The 14,429-nt window shown below is 40.8% G+C and overlaps 1 protein-coding gene across 1 annotated transcript in view; it reads right to left on the bottom strand.

Annotated features, from left to right (window-relative positions):
- Positions 1 to 14,429, bottom strand: part of LOC119733812 (C2 domain-containing protein 3-like) — a 46,483-nt gene that overhangs the window by 15,724 nt on the left and 16,330 nt on the right. Inside the window, exons 6-21 of the mRNA XM_038207182.1 lie at positions 13,915 to 14,036; positions 13,310 to 13,428; positions 11,873 to 12,055; positions 10,742 to 10,942; positions 10,014 to 10,241; positions 9,108 to 9,246; positions 8,284 to 8,408; positions 7,605 to 7,706; positions 6,353 to 6,439; positions 5,198 to 5,302; positions 4,785 to 4,864; positions 4,089 to 4,144; positions 3,675 to 3,827; positions 2,773 to 2,901; positions 1,172 to 1,266; positions 785 to 922 (exon numbers count right to left, since the gene is read on the bottom strand). Coding sequence (XP_038063110.1) covers positions 785 to 922; positions 1,172 to 1,266; positions 2,773 to 2,901; positions 3,675 to 3,827; positions 4,089 to 4,144; positions 4,785 to 4,864; positions 5,198 to 5,302; positions 6,353 to 6,439; positions 7,605 to 7,706; positions 8,284 to 8,408; positions 9,108 to 9,246; positions 10,014 to 10,241; positions 10,742 to 10,942; positions 11,873 to 12,055; positions 13,310 to 13,428; positions 13,915 to 14,036 — 2,062 coding nt within the window. The remainder of the gene's footprint in view (positions 1 to 784; positions 923 to 1,171; positions 1,267 to 2,772; positions 2,902 to 3,674; positions 3,828 to 4,088; positions 4,145 to 4,784; positions 4,865 to 5,197; positions 5,303 to 6,352; positions 6,440 to 7,604; positions 7,707 to 8,283; positions 8,409 to 9,107; positions 9,247 to 10,013; positions 10,242 to 10,741; positions 10,943 to 11,872; positions 12,056 to 13,309; positions 13,429 to 13,914; positions 14,037 to 14,429) is intronic.

Below are 14,429 nucleotides of genomic sequence, written 5' to 3'. Positions count from 1 at the left end.
TCCTGAACTTTATGCACTCATATACCAGCACTGGCGAAGGAATATGGCTACAACAAATGAATGCTTATATGGACCCAACTGTGTTCATTATAGCAACATTTAGTACGTCAAGTGTTATCAATTTTCTGTGCTATCTGTGTCAAGTGCCTATCTAGTTTTAATCCTGACTTGATTTGAATTGATTTGATTGTACAACTCCAAATATTTTAGTTTTTTGGTTAACGCGATCACAAGTTCTGCTAACATTTACCACAGCTTTTGGTTTTAAAGCATCAACCGTATAAGCATGAGCCAGTTGGGTATTCCAATCATAAGATTTCAGGATGTGCACTTCAGAACAAACAACCCCAGTTTGTCACAAAGGGTAATTCACGAAACAACAAAATGGAATTCACAAAAAGTTCAAATTCTGAAGCAAGTAAAAAGTTTTGACAACGTTGGACTCCACTATGCTTGGCAGTATTTCTTACAATCCAAGCTGTGTCCAAACAAAATATAGGCATCCTCTTTGTGACTACATTACAAATTTTCAGATTGCATATTCAGTAATGGAAAGAAAGTTGCAACCTGACACTACTTCAGCGGTTGTGTACAAAGTCTGTAGAGAGTCAAGAATTTTTTTTAAGTATTTCCTAATAAAGTTGGAGATGTTTCTCAGTCCCAGATTCATGTCTTATCGTCATTTTTGCAATGACTGACCTTTATTGAAATGATATATGAAGAAAAAAAAGCAGCGTCAGGTTGCAACATTCTTTCCTCAGATACCACTCCCCCCCCCCCATACCTTAGCAATCTGTTCCTTGGTCAGCGAGTCCTGGTCTGGGTGTTGCAGCCGGAGCGGCAGGGAGAACGTCTGGACGCTGGGCTCCCCGCGTCTCTGCATGGTCACCATGGCGCACAGCTTGGCAAGGGGCAGGCTCGTCTGTGAAGAGACAAAAACCATGAGGCATTGTTCATTCATTGGAAGGTAGAAACACACAGGCATGCAACTTGGAAGAAACAAAAAAAATGAGGAAACTCAAATCTTTTCAAGACTTTGTATAGTGTTTTTCAATTTTTAACGGCATGAGTGTGAAGTAAAAAATTGAGGAAATCAGATGATACGAGGGAAAGTTGCATGCCTGAACACAATGCTGAATTCACTGGAAAAAAGAAAGAAATGTATTCATACTTTAGCAACAACTTGGTCCCTGATGTTGGGGTAGTAGTAGCGGCACCATACTTCAAACGGAATACCCCCGGCTCCACCGCCAACACCAGCACATGCTGCAGATAAGATAGAATAGATAAGACAAGAGTTACGCTATGAAAATATTATTAACCAAAATCAGGTGAGAAGAAAAGAGAGGAAAAAACTACAGATTTTCCTCTGACAAAATGTTGAATTCCCAAAGGTGGTTCCTATAGCTTAAAGGTAGAGTAGGTCATTTGTCATTTGTGCAGTTGTTCGTTTGAAGCAACAAAAGTGCTCAAAATCTGACGACAGGTGCTTAACAACAAATCCTGATGAAGTTTTAGCTCAGTGAATGCTGTATATTCCGAGAAAACAATATTCTAGGATCTCAATTTCAATTCAAAAGGTGCCGAGTCATGTTTGAATTGACCTATCGCCGTTTGCCAATTAGCCACGCCCCTTAGACAACCCTATGGAGTTTTGTACACTAAGTTTTTTTTGTCTCAGATTTTGCGCGTTCCACGTCCATTTGTATTTCATGTAATTGGACAATATTTCACATGCTGCGTTGACGTGATTCTAACGCAATTCTACCGCAACAGGTCCATTGCACTACGCGATGTCACGCACTGAACCAACGAATAATAGCAACCGTGCGTGTGTGTGTCATGTCAACGCTTGCAGGCACCCATTCACGGATTCGCCCAATTACAAACCAACTACACACGGAAATTTCCAAAAATACGTCACTTGACTCATCTTTGGAAACGACCTTCGTTTATTGTTTTCTCCAAAATGACAACATGCCAGAAGGAATAATTTCACAGGGAGTTTAGTGCCATTACTATCTTTAAACCAGGTAAGCCTTTTAACAATAATTTTTTCAGTAACTTTTTGGATAGCTGCAAATGATCTGCTCTACCTTTAACTAAAGGGTTTTTGCTTCAGCAGAAAAAAATGTGCTTAAAGCCGGAGTCTATCATTTGCAGCTATCCAAAAAAGTAACTGGCGTAATTATTGTTGAAAAACATACTGGTTAAAAGATAGTAAGGGGACTAAACTCCCTGTGAAATTATTCTTCCTGGCAAGCTGTCATTTTGAAGAAATCAACGAAAAAAGGCATTTCCAACGGTGCGTCTTAAGAAGCACCGTAGGAAAATTCAAATTAGAAGTTCGTTTTGTTATTCGGCGCAGCGCGCAAGCATTGACACGACGCACAGGCGCGCGCGGTTGCTATAATTCGTCGGATCAGTGCGCGACATCGTGTAAAGCTGCAATTCAAAACAATTCAAAACATGATTTAGCAACTTTTGATTTGAAATTGAGATCCTAGAATGCTGTTTTTCTCGGAAAATACAGCTGAAGCTGAGCTGAAACTTCATCAGGCTAGTTGTTCAGTATCCTTCATTAGATTTCGAACACTTTTGTTGCTTCAAACGAACAAAATGAACAAATTACAAATGATGGACTATGTCTTTAAAATGACTTGTGCTTGGCAGTTCCACAAAATTTGGCTGAGGTACGTCATGAGATAACAAGAGACCTCCTATGGGAATTGCAATATTTTGCTTTTGCCATCAATCTGTGTTTGTGCCTACCAGTGAGGAGTTCTCTCTGCACCGGCGTGCCCCTCGGTAGCTGCAGCCTGTGCCTGGATACATCGTGGAAGGTAGGGTCCGGCATGCAGAGGGTGGTGGGGGTCTGGTGGGGGGCCAGGATGGGGCCAACTGCAAATGGAAAAGTACAACAATGTTACCAGAAGTACTCTTAGTCAAGTTGCTCACACGGTAAAGATATAAACCAACATAACCTACCTGCTTTCATAATGATAGTGCTTTTGATCCTATCAGTCTCATACCTAGGGTATCTTGGGTAGAGTTTTGTGCCTTCAGATGCTGCATCCGAGCTATTCCGCCCAAGCTGATGAGCACTTACAGTATGTAAGATCTGAAGCCCGGTTTCATGCTCAATAAAAGGTACAGAACAGTATCTAAACCCAAACCCTCCAAGATCGTTTAGAATCCACTAAAAGGTTTCAATTGATTTTGCACGATTTAGAAAGGTATCAAAAGTGGCTAAAAGTCCTTGAAAATTAATGAAAAAAGAAAGTGCCTTTGGTTTCTGGACAGTGGTGGATTTTTGGAGGACTCGGGAAGGTTCCTAACAATATAACCTAGGAGCTAGGATTAAAGAGAAAGTACGGAGTGAAATTGATAGACTATTATTAGCCCTAACTCCAAAAATGCAACTCTGTCCAGTTCACCAATAACACATTCTTTGTGCTTCAACAAATTTGGAGCACCAAGGCCAATGTCAATTGACAGTTCTCTACCATCCTGAGTTTATCAAAATATGCCTATTACTCCCTGAACCGCTCACAACCACCTAAACTTTCCATGTTTTTTATGGATTCACCAGGGAATAAATACAATGTAATACAATGCAGTGCTGGTGTTGAGGGGTTGAGATGAAAGAATCTGGATTGTAAGAGTCTAATTACCTGACATGGTATTAGCACTATCAGGAGCTCCTCTAGGCGGTGACTGGGAAGGGAAGTGATACTGAACGAAGCAGTCGGCTTCTCCCCAGACCGTGTCTTCAAGCTGCGGCAAGCCACGCACGCCCTCTACCACGACCTCAAAGATGTGCTCGACTGATGCCAAAGGATGAGAAAATGTGTATTGCTACAAATTGACTTGCATCTTGGAAGGCCCAAAAATGAGGAAAAATCCAAGTGTAATTTGTGAGACTGCATCCCAAAAACTTCTGCACTAAAAATGCTAATGTTTTTATTTCACCTTTTAGTGATAAACAGACAAACTTTGATGAAAAAATTATATAAAGAATAAAGGTGGACAAGTTCACATTTTGACATTGGAACATTGTGTTCTTATGAAGTTCTACATGTACATACCAAGCTCGTCTTGTGTTGAGTCTTGCTCTGCCATGTTCCTGGTAACAGCTTCGCCCCTACAAAAAAACATTTTGTAAGGAACTTTAAGACTTTTGTTTGGAGACAGCTATATCTTGCAGTTTTAATGATTTTTGGAGGGGATTATATCACCATTGAAGTTATATCTTGTAGTTTGCTACATGGCAGCAAAACAGTTGCCCACTCACTACCCTGTTGTCTCATCGGCATATGTATATACAATGTAATAATAATACCAGAGTCTTATATAGCGCACATATCTACCAACAATTAGGTACTCAAGGCGCTGATAATTATGTCTAATTATAAAGACATGTAAATGAAGTTTACGAGAAAAATGAGACCCATTATGTAGCACCTTTATAAAGGGTTTACAAGGTGCTGCAGCGCATATTGTAGCCACTGCCAGAAACACCGGGGCAAACCCCTTCTCTTAGCAATATGTGTTACTGGGTTCTTTAACATGCATTACACATTACACGGGACCTACAGCTTTACGCCCCATCCAAAGAACGAAGGAATATTGGTAAAGTGCCTTGCTCAAGAGCACAAGCACCGTGTTCCCAATCAGGATTCAAACCCATGTACCACGGCACACGAGTCGAACACTGTAACCATTGGACCACAGCACCCCATCATTGCTTAACAATCGTAGGATGCAATTCTGGACAAATTTACCTTTCTAGATAGTGACCAGGCCTGGAGGGTCTGGTATCTAGTGCATCCTTGTCGCACTTCAGTCTCTGAAGAGCAGAGATCTAAAATCAAAACAGAAGTCGACAACTGCGTAATAATAGTAGGGCCTGATTCTTTTGGGAGAGACATCACCATATTAATCTGGCGTGGTACGAAAAATGAAATGCCAAGAACATGAAGTAGAGATACAAGTAAACCGAAACAAACTGAGGATTTTAATTGCCCTGCAAGATTGTGAACCCCCAGTCAAAATGAAAATGTGCTTCTATCATAATGCACATCAACATTTCTGCAAACCTAGAGAAATAGTTATCTTGAGGCCGTCACTTTTATTTTTCATTTTGTCATTTATAATGTCCCTGTCTTATAGAGCTTTGGAACATACATGTAATTACCTGTTCGGAAGACCCTAAAGCTAGCAGCACTTTCAGCTGGCCATACTGGACCCCAGTGAAAGGGTCTACGATGTTCACGTAATTGTCGACCGCTACAACTGGGTACTGAACAAAGAGGAAACAACTTCGCATATCAAACTGTGTTTTCGACTACTCATACGGGAAGACCAAAAATATGCACTGAAGATATGTGTTGCACTTTACTCGGGCACCCTTTTCCAAAAACAAAATCTGATAAACTGGTGCTTATTGCAAAACTCAGATTTCTTGTTTGGCTGGAGATTGGTACAATGTACAGGGTGAGTTAAAAGAGTGAAACCCAAATGTCGGTTGAGTGGTAAGATAGCTGGACATCTGAGCGACAGGTCATGGGTTCGAGTCCCACCCGAGCAAGCCAATGGCTTTTTTCTCAAAAGCTCTTAGAAAGCACCAAGTATACAGTACTTATACAAAATATTGCACTGAAAGGAAAAACCTAATCTTAAATGGCCCCTATGAAAAATGTCATTCATAAAAACCTAATACAGTTCACCCATTCCTATTGGTCGAGAGCCCGTTACGTGGCAGGTCTTAAACGGATGATAAAGACATGGCTGGCTGGTCTTAAACACTTTGCGAGTGTCACTTGAAAAATGTCAGGACCATTGTTTTAGTGAAGTTCTGCATGTAGCACTTTCAAAATCTAGGATATAAAAGCCCGATTCATAAGCTTTCTTTTAGAACAAGAATCATTCAAATCACTCATTTACTTTTCAAGTTACGGGATTTTAAACACAACCACCGTTTTAAAGTTCTGTCCACGGATCACAAAAAGGGTGTGCGTTATTTCAGCAAAACGAAAACAATTCACACACATCCCTACGTGATTTGTTTTCGTTTTGCTGAAAGAACACTTACCTTCTTGTGATCCGTGGACAGTACCTTAAAACGGTGGTTTTGTTTAAAATTCTGTAACTTGAAAAGTACATGAGTGATTTGAATGAATCTTGTACTAAAAGAAAGCTTATGAATTGGGCTTTCATATCCTAGATTTTGAAAGTGCTACATGCAGAACTTCACTAAAACAATGGTCCCGACATTTTGGTTTTGGTTTTTTTGACTCACCCTGTATGATTAGGGAAGATAATCAAATGAATGGTTTTTTTTTTTACTCGCCTGTGACTTGAGTAGGGTACTGGCAATCCTTTCATCTCGGAAGGACATGTAGAACTGGTGCAGTGGCAGTTTGGCAATGCCAACAAGCTACAGATAAACAAATCATTTGCAGTAATAATAAAAATGAACAAAAAGTCAGCCACATAAAGGTTCCTTATACTTAATGACCATTTATTCCCTGTTCAACTCCAGTTTCAGCTTTATGATTTTGTGTCCAAGTTGTGCGGCCAAACATTGGGGGATTTTCATTTGTGTCCTGACAGCAAAGGTTTCAAAAATGACCATTTATTCCCTGTTCAACTCCATCCGCGGTTGCTGCCTGCAGTAATCGACAGCAACTCAGATTTAAATCGACCAGCCAACCCTAGTAAGCAGGGTGGTTGAGTGGTAAGATAGCTGGACAGCTGAGTAAGAGGTCCTGGGTTCGAGTCCCACCCGAGCAAGCCAATGGATTTTTTTCTCAAAAGATCTTAGAAAGCATCAGGCATACAGTGCTTATACAAAATTATTATAAGATGCAATTTTACGTCTGGGTGATATAAATCAAATTAGGTTTTGTCCTTCACCGATATTTAAAACACTGTATACTCAGGTGTGTTACCTCCCGAGTGAAAGTTGGAAAAATCACCCGGGTGGGACCACGAGTCGTGGGTTCGAGTCCCACCCGGGTGATTTTTCCAACTTTCACTCGGGAGGTAACACACTGAGAATACAGTGTTTAAACGTCGGTGAAGGGCAAAACCTAATTTGATTTATACAAAATTGTGTAGTAAATATTTGCAAGGAAACTGATTTTGTTCATTTTGTTTATTACTACTTTGCCACTCTCACAGTATTTACAGTGTACATTGTTTTATAAATGCATTCTTGTTTTAGTAAGTTGATGGAACATCTTAGGTTGGGAAGGGGTAGTTGGGTGTAACGGGAATTCTCAGATTTGTTTTGGTCTTGAAGGTTGGGCTGGGGGGGGGGGGCGCATAGGGATGAAAGGAAGTGTTTCATAAGTCCCTGGCTTCCAACATCTTCCTCATAACTTTTTGCTTTCCATATATCTTTATTATTTCCTTTCATATTTTGTTTATCTACTATTAAGTTACATATTTTTTGTTTGTGTTCATTATAGAAGTTATGAAATAAAACTGAATTGAACGTAAAATATAGCACTGAAAGGAAAAACCGAAATATTAAATTGCCACTAAGAAAAATTTCATTACAAGTCAGTTATTTTTTATTTAAAGTTGCACAAACTTACTTGGTCATTTTGAGCTGACGTTTTCTTGTCCCACACCTCAATCACCATGCAGTTATTCCTGGCACGTTCCAGCAACGACGGGGTGAGCAGCACCGGAGACACCTGCTCAACCAAGAACAGGTACAAATGAAGTTTCTTAGTGGAGCGGCGACAATAGATTCTTCTTATAGAAAGGCCAAAGTTTGTTAAGTAAAATACTTGCAAACCTGTCAATCCAGTGACTGACCAAAGAGGTTTTCCAAAACTTGGCTACCTTTCTGGTTTTTGGCTTCAGCCATAAGATCTAATAATAATAATAATAATAATAATAAAATGGTTCTTATATAGCGCATTACACAATGTCTCAATGCGCTTTACAACACAAAATAATTAAATGTTAAATAGGTATGTCTTAAGTGCAATTTTGAACTCAGTTTCAGATTTTGCGCTTGTGCTCGAGACCCTCAAGCTATCAATCCACGGCATTTTCAAAATCTAGGGTTCTAACTCCAGCATTGGCATCAAGTTTCAGCTTTATGTGCCCAAGTTGTGCAGCCAAACATTGGGGGATTTTCATTTGTGTCCTAACAGCAAAGGTTTCAAAAATTATTCTGGAGCCCAAAGTTAGGCCAAAGCCGAAATTTGAAAAATGACTCAAGATAACTTTGACATGCAAAGTTTTTGGTTTTTCTTTCTTTACCTGCATGAAGTTATAGTCTGGTTCCGTGGTGCCCCAGCACACGTTGGATCTCACGGAGTCGTCACTCCAGAACAAACGGCACACAAGGTAGGTATTCCTTGTCGTCTGGTCCCTGCCACCAAGCCCTGAAGTTAAATAAATTGATTCACCAAGGTAAAGTATAATTATTTAAACATAATTGAAAATATGCTTTGGTGGTGATGTACCTTGTACCTGAGCAACATTGCTGCAGTGTGACAGGCACTTCTCGAAGATCTACTTGTTTGTACTTACTAACCCTAACTCCCTAGGCCTTTTTGCTAGGATGTAGCCTCAATCCTACCACATCCTCCAATCGGCCTCATGGAAAAATGGCATATAGCCTCAATCCTGCAAATTCCTCCATTATTTCTTGAATATGGTCCGTGGAGGGGTGACCACTGCCTGAATCCTGCGAAATCCTGCGGCAGTGACTGTCAACATGTTGAGGCTTGGCCAGTGACATCCTGGAGCAGTACGGAGAATTTCAAGCATAATCCAGGCTCATATTTATGCATGGCTGAGCAAAACAACACAAGGTCTGGCCCAAGACCTTGACAAAGTGCATCCTACGAAATCAGTAAGGCACTTTTGCCATGTAACCTCAAGCCTCCAAACTCATCCACTTTGGCAAAGAGGATTTTGAAGGATTCAGGGCAGTTAGGGATAAAGATCAGATTAACATGTGTTGTGAGCATGCGTCCAGCGAACCAATGTATGTACACAGTGTTGAGATCGCATGATTGCTTACATAAGCCCATCTACTGTTCCTATATGGAGTGCATACAAACAAAACTGACTGTTACCTGATATCCCAACTCCCAGACCTGCGTGTGGTTGAGGTGGCACATGGGGAATATTGCTACCCGATATCAACGGGGCGACACCGTGGAACGTAACCGCTCTTCCCTCAGGGATTGAGAGTAAAGAGTGCAAGGTCCTGGCCTGAAACAAATCAAACAGGCAAGCAGTAGTTAGATGTGATACCGCTACCATGTGGTGTTATTCAAATCCAATTTTAAATTGGTGGAATTATAGCTTTCAGATTGGAACGCATCTTTTGTGATGAAACTTCTCTTCTCTTCTTTGAGATAAAATTGGGGATCTCAGTTAAGGAGAATACAGGAGAAAGTGTGGATTTGTATTAAGAATCCACACTTGCGAGTGTATTCTTCGACTTAAACCATTGCGTCAAAAGAAGTATTGTCATTAACAGTCCAGTGAGTGGAGATGAAAAGACTTGCATATCGTGTCGAGTTGTGGCCATTTATAGGGTAATTTACAAGGGAGTTTTTCGAGGCTCTTATCAAGCAATGTGTATCGCCACACCTGTACAACCAAGTCATTTTGTGTGTAGGCTCCTTCCGTCAACATGGATAGTTCAGACGACGATTTCTTTCTGACTCAAAGAATTTTTTTTCCAGTGACGGTGGAGAATCTGACAGTGAAGATGCATGGGTAATTTCGGAAGGAAAGTTTTCATGCAGACGGTCCTATTAATGCTCATTATAGAGAGAACATTATTGTCCGACATGTTCAAAGTGTGGATTCGTAATTCCGAATCCACACTTTACTAAAGATTTGTCGTTCCGAATCCACACTTTGTGACCAGTGTAACAGATTTGTAGTTCCGAATCCACACTTTTTATCAATAGTGTGACATCATAGCAATGGTTTAACTCTGCAGAAACTACAAGCTTTGGCTCTCGAACCTCATATTGGGTCTTTGTCTTTGGTGCAGCATCATCTTGTGAGTTTACGTAAATCTTTTCATCTGTCATCTGTCTGCTTGGCTGTTCCTGTAGTCTCTCTTCTCCCCTCTGTGCCTGCTTCCGGCTGGGCTGAGGTTGGCTGTGTCCGTTACTTGTCTTTACCCCCTCCGTGGGCTCTCTGCCAGAGGTAGGGGGCTCGTCCTTATCACCTGAGGTGCTCTCTGCAACCTTAAAAACCGAGCAACCACCGGAGTTAAAATTAATCATGTGTCTGATGCTTATGTAAACTAAAAACTGAGACAAAAGGAAAAATCTCAGCAGAAAATTTCATGGGTATTTTAGCTGGACGTTAGATCATTGGCAGTTGAAAGAAGCTTTTTCATGTAGTCACAAAGTGACAAAGACTGTGTACAAAGTAATAGGAAAATTAGAGGCATTATTAACAAATACTGTTTAATTAAAAGAGATTTTAACAAACACCTTTGAATTAGCTAAGAACAAAGCATACGTTATCTGACAATGCAAACATTTCCTAAATCTGCAACAAATTGGTCGAAAATGTGTTTTGAAAAAAGGATTAACTTCACATGCGATCATCTTGAGATGATCTTTATACAGGATATAGAGGTTTTTGTCACTTTGTGAAACACGGTCGATACGTTTTGTGACTGAATAATGTTACCAAACGATATGATCCAGGACATTTTTTTTCAAGTTCCCTTTTTTACCTGGGCTGCTAAACTATCCGTCTGCACACTCCGCGACGAGCTCTTGCTGTCACTCTCCACGGATCCCGTGGGGATCTTGATGGGCAGGTGTGGCTGGTTGGACGGTAGCGGGCAGATCTTGGCTCCTCTCAGCTCGGCCAGTTTCATCCTGGCTAACGCCGTGGGGAAATCCTTGCTGTCTGACGCCAGTTCGATGGACATCTAAAGGGAAAGTTTGGGTAGGTGTTACTTGATTGTTATGTTCGTGACTACAAAATAACAAATCACGATTTCATTTCATTCTTTTGTTTAATCAGTCAAGTTTAATCAATCAGACAGTCAAGCATTCAATCCTTTCCCCTGCCATGTCTTTCACAGAGACTAGTCACCAACAGTCAGATCAAATTTCTATAGGCACTGTGACTAGTCAAATTCCATCAACAGACAAAAGCAGGTAAACTGGTAGGCAAAGCTGGCTTATCAATCAGCTACAGTCAAAAGCATGGCTATATCAGGTTTCATAACAATCACAGCCAGTCTATCCTGCTTTATGAAGGCAGGGAGCACTCAACTGTTACAAACAGTCACTTGATTTAGTTTGACTGCTGGGCTGGCCTGGTTGAAATTGCCAGCCAGAAAGGGAGGGTTAAAATCTATCCAATTTGTCAATCTTCAAATGTTAGAAATACCCAATATTAAAATAGAAAAATAACTTCTTCATCATATTAGTTTTTACCATTTTTCGGCTGTCCAATGAACAGATGGTTTTTTGTGAGATTTGCCACACATATAAAAATGTATGCTTCAGCAAAAGTTTCAGTCTAATTGGATGGAGGGTTTTGGAATTCTCATCATTTTAATACTCATTCACTGGTTAAATGAGTGAGCAATTTGCCCTATGCATGGTAATGAAAAGCGTTAATACTGTGCAACACCATCCTACATTTCAAGATTGACATTCTGCAAAAACTTGTCCAGATTTATAACACTGTTATAAAACAATGTGCTTATTGCAAAGAAAAAACAAATTGCATGTCAATATTACCAAAACAGGAAAAAAAAAATTTACAGGGAAAAAAAAAATTTACAGGGAAAAAAAAAATCAGTTTTGTTAAAAGACAATCATTCTTGTGTCTTGAAAACTGGGCCTACCTTCAGTGTGCCAACGACTGCATCCTTCGCACTTCCACTGGCGCTGGACTCATCAGCGCCTGTAATGGTTGGGGAATCGGACTGAGTCTTGTCCCTTGCATCTACCTCTATATTGAGCAAGGAAAGGTCTGGCGACTGTAGGACTGATCGCAATGGCAGGCTGGCTACGCCGAGGAAAACGGGCTGGGGATAAGAATGACGGGGTAATGGTTATCAATGTAAACTCCTTGCTAACCAGTTTGCGCCGGAGGCTGTGATAACACGCACTGGTTGTTTTTGCACCCAGGCACGGCTGACAGATTAAGACGTCAAGATTGCCTCGACTTGCCTCCGGGTGACATCTAAACATGTTAATCCTAAAGTCAGTGTTGTCTGTAGGGGCGGACCGTGTGCTGACCGTTGTGTGGGCCATTGTGCACGGCCTATTGTTGTACAATTTACGCTCCAGTGCACACCCCGGAGTATTGAAACATATGAGATTTCGGCAAAAAATATGGTACAAATACTGTTGAAATTGCTCTTGCGAATCAGTGTTTGTGGCATTTGGCTGTGTATCAGAAGTTGGCTGAAAAATGTTACCTTTTGAAAATATCAAAATTTTTGGCAAAAATACACCCAGCGCGAAGTGGTTAATAATATAGCAACTTGTGTTCTTGGGCAAGACACTTCACTTCAATTGCCTCTCTCTGACCAGGAGTATACATGGGATCTGTGAGGATAGAGATTGAGCTGATGTCAGGATTGAGCTGATCTCAAGCTACTACAGACAACTGGTGTCATACCTGATGAACAGGGGTAATAATTCCGAAGTGTTTTTTTTTTTTGCAACTTTGTTCTGCACTGTACACTCAGTACTGTATGAGAGTTTATGACCGAGACATTGCATAAGTGCGGTTATCTTACTTTAACAATAAAAAGTTCAATTCTGCAAGTTATTGACTGATGAACCAGCAGGTGTTCAGACAACCATTATGGGGCGGTTATTTTGTGCAAAAGTTTGTACTATGTGTCTAATATTATGGAGAGCTGTGGTGCAATGGTTACTGTGTTCGACTCGCTTGCCACGGCACGTGGGTTCGAAACCTGACAGGGACCATGGTGCTTGTGTTCTTGGGCAAGACACTTTACTACAATTGCCTCTCTCCACCCAGGAGTATAAATGGATTGCTGTGAAGGTAGAGACCAGAATGCGCTGAATCTCGAGCTGCTGCAAAAACTGGTCTCATGGCCTGATGAACAGAGGTAATAATTGTGAAGCGCTTTGAGACCTTTGGTATAAAGCGCTATATAAGTACCACATTATTATTATTATTATTATTATTTTTTATCGTATCCAGCCCTTTGAATTTAGGGAGATCTCATGCTTGAACTTATCTACAGCATTTATTCATTGTATTACTGTTTCTAAATGAACAGAGATAACTATTGACAACTCACCGATTTTTGGCCGGCTGTGCGTGAGAAGATCTTGAAGACCAGAAGTTGCTTCCACCAGCTGTCTACGGCCGTCCCGTCAAACCGAACAGGGAACACAGACCGATGACCAAATGTAATTTCTTGAGAATAAAAAAGAGTAAGGTATGAGATTGAAATTTAAAAAAGGGGCAAAGTGTCACATCAAACAGTAAAAAAAAACATAAAATGAAAATTGGAAATATTACTATTACTACTATTTTATTTCAGGTAACAAAACTATTATATTTCTGGTAATGAAACCAAGGATTCCTCAAAAGCGCCCTAGGCACTGTAGCTCGCAAGCCTGAAGAAACCTGTAGAGAGAAGACAATGAGAAGAAAGTACAGTTTCAGAGGTGGGAGGAAAACCCCAGAAGAATATTCTGGGAAACCCACGGAATCAGGTAGGGACTGAAAACCCAATCCACATATTGGTCCAGGCAGGATTCGAATCCGAGTCACAGCGGTGGAAGGCGAGGAAAGTACCGCTATGCCAACCTGACTCCCCGCAAATATGTGAACCAAATGAGTTTTGAAGGGCTAAACAGATTGAAATATTAATTAATATAGATCTGTATGATTTCATACCTCCATTGCTGTCTACTTTCTTAGAGGCCAGCCTCATGACCTCAGTTGCCATGTTGTTGACCAGGCTCTGCTCCCGCGGAGAGGCAGTAACCGGGAAACGATACTCCACAAAATAAGTACACCTGAAATACAAATCATTTGAAAGTTCACCAAAGAAATTGACTGGAGCGGGGTTTGAACCCGTGACCTCCAGTTTGCCGTTCCAGTGCTCTACCAACTGAGCTATCCAGCTCTATGTTGGCAGTTCCCCATTTTGTCAATGTCTGTGTTCAAGGGGGCTAGTCAGAAGTCATTAAGTATTGCTGCAGTATTGCTCAGTATTGCTGCAAATCTTTTGAAAGTTTACCAAAGATATTGACTGGAGCGGGGTTTGAACCTGCCACCTCCAGATTGCCGTTCCAGTGCCCTACCAACTGAGCTAACCAGTCATATGTTGGTGGTTCCCCATTTTGTCAATGTCATTAAGTCATGAAAATCAATCAGAAATCAACAATTCAATTTTATGAAACGGATTA

This window comes from Patiria miniata, unplaced genomic scaffold (genome assembly GCF_015706575.1).
Source record: "Patiria miniata isolate m_02_andy unplaced genomic scaffold, ASM1570657v1 HiC_scaffold_26, whole genome shotgun sequence".
NCBI classification, from domain to species: Eukaryota; Metazoa; Echinodermata; class Asteroidea; order Valvatida; family Asterinidae; genus Patiria; species Patiria miniata.
The sequence above is the reverse complement of the archived record's forward strand: the minus strand, read 5'-3'. Positions and strand labels throughout refer to the sequence as shown.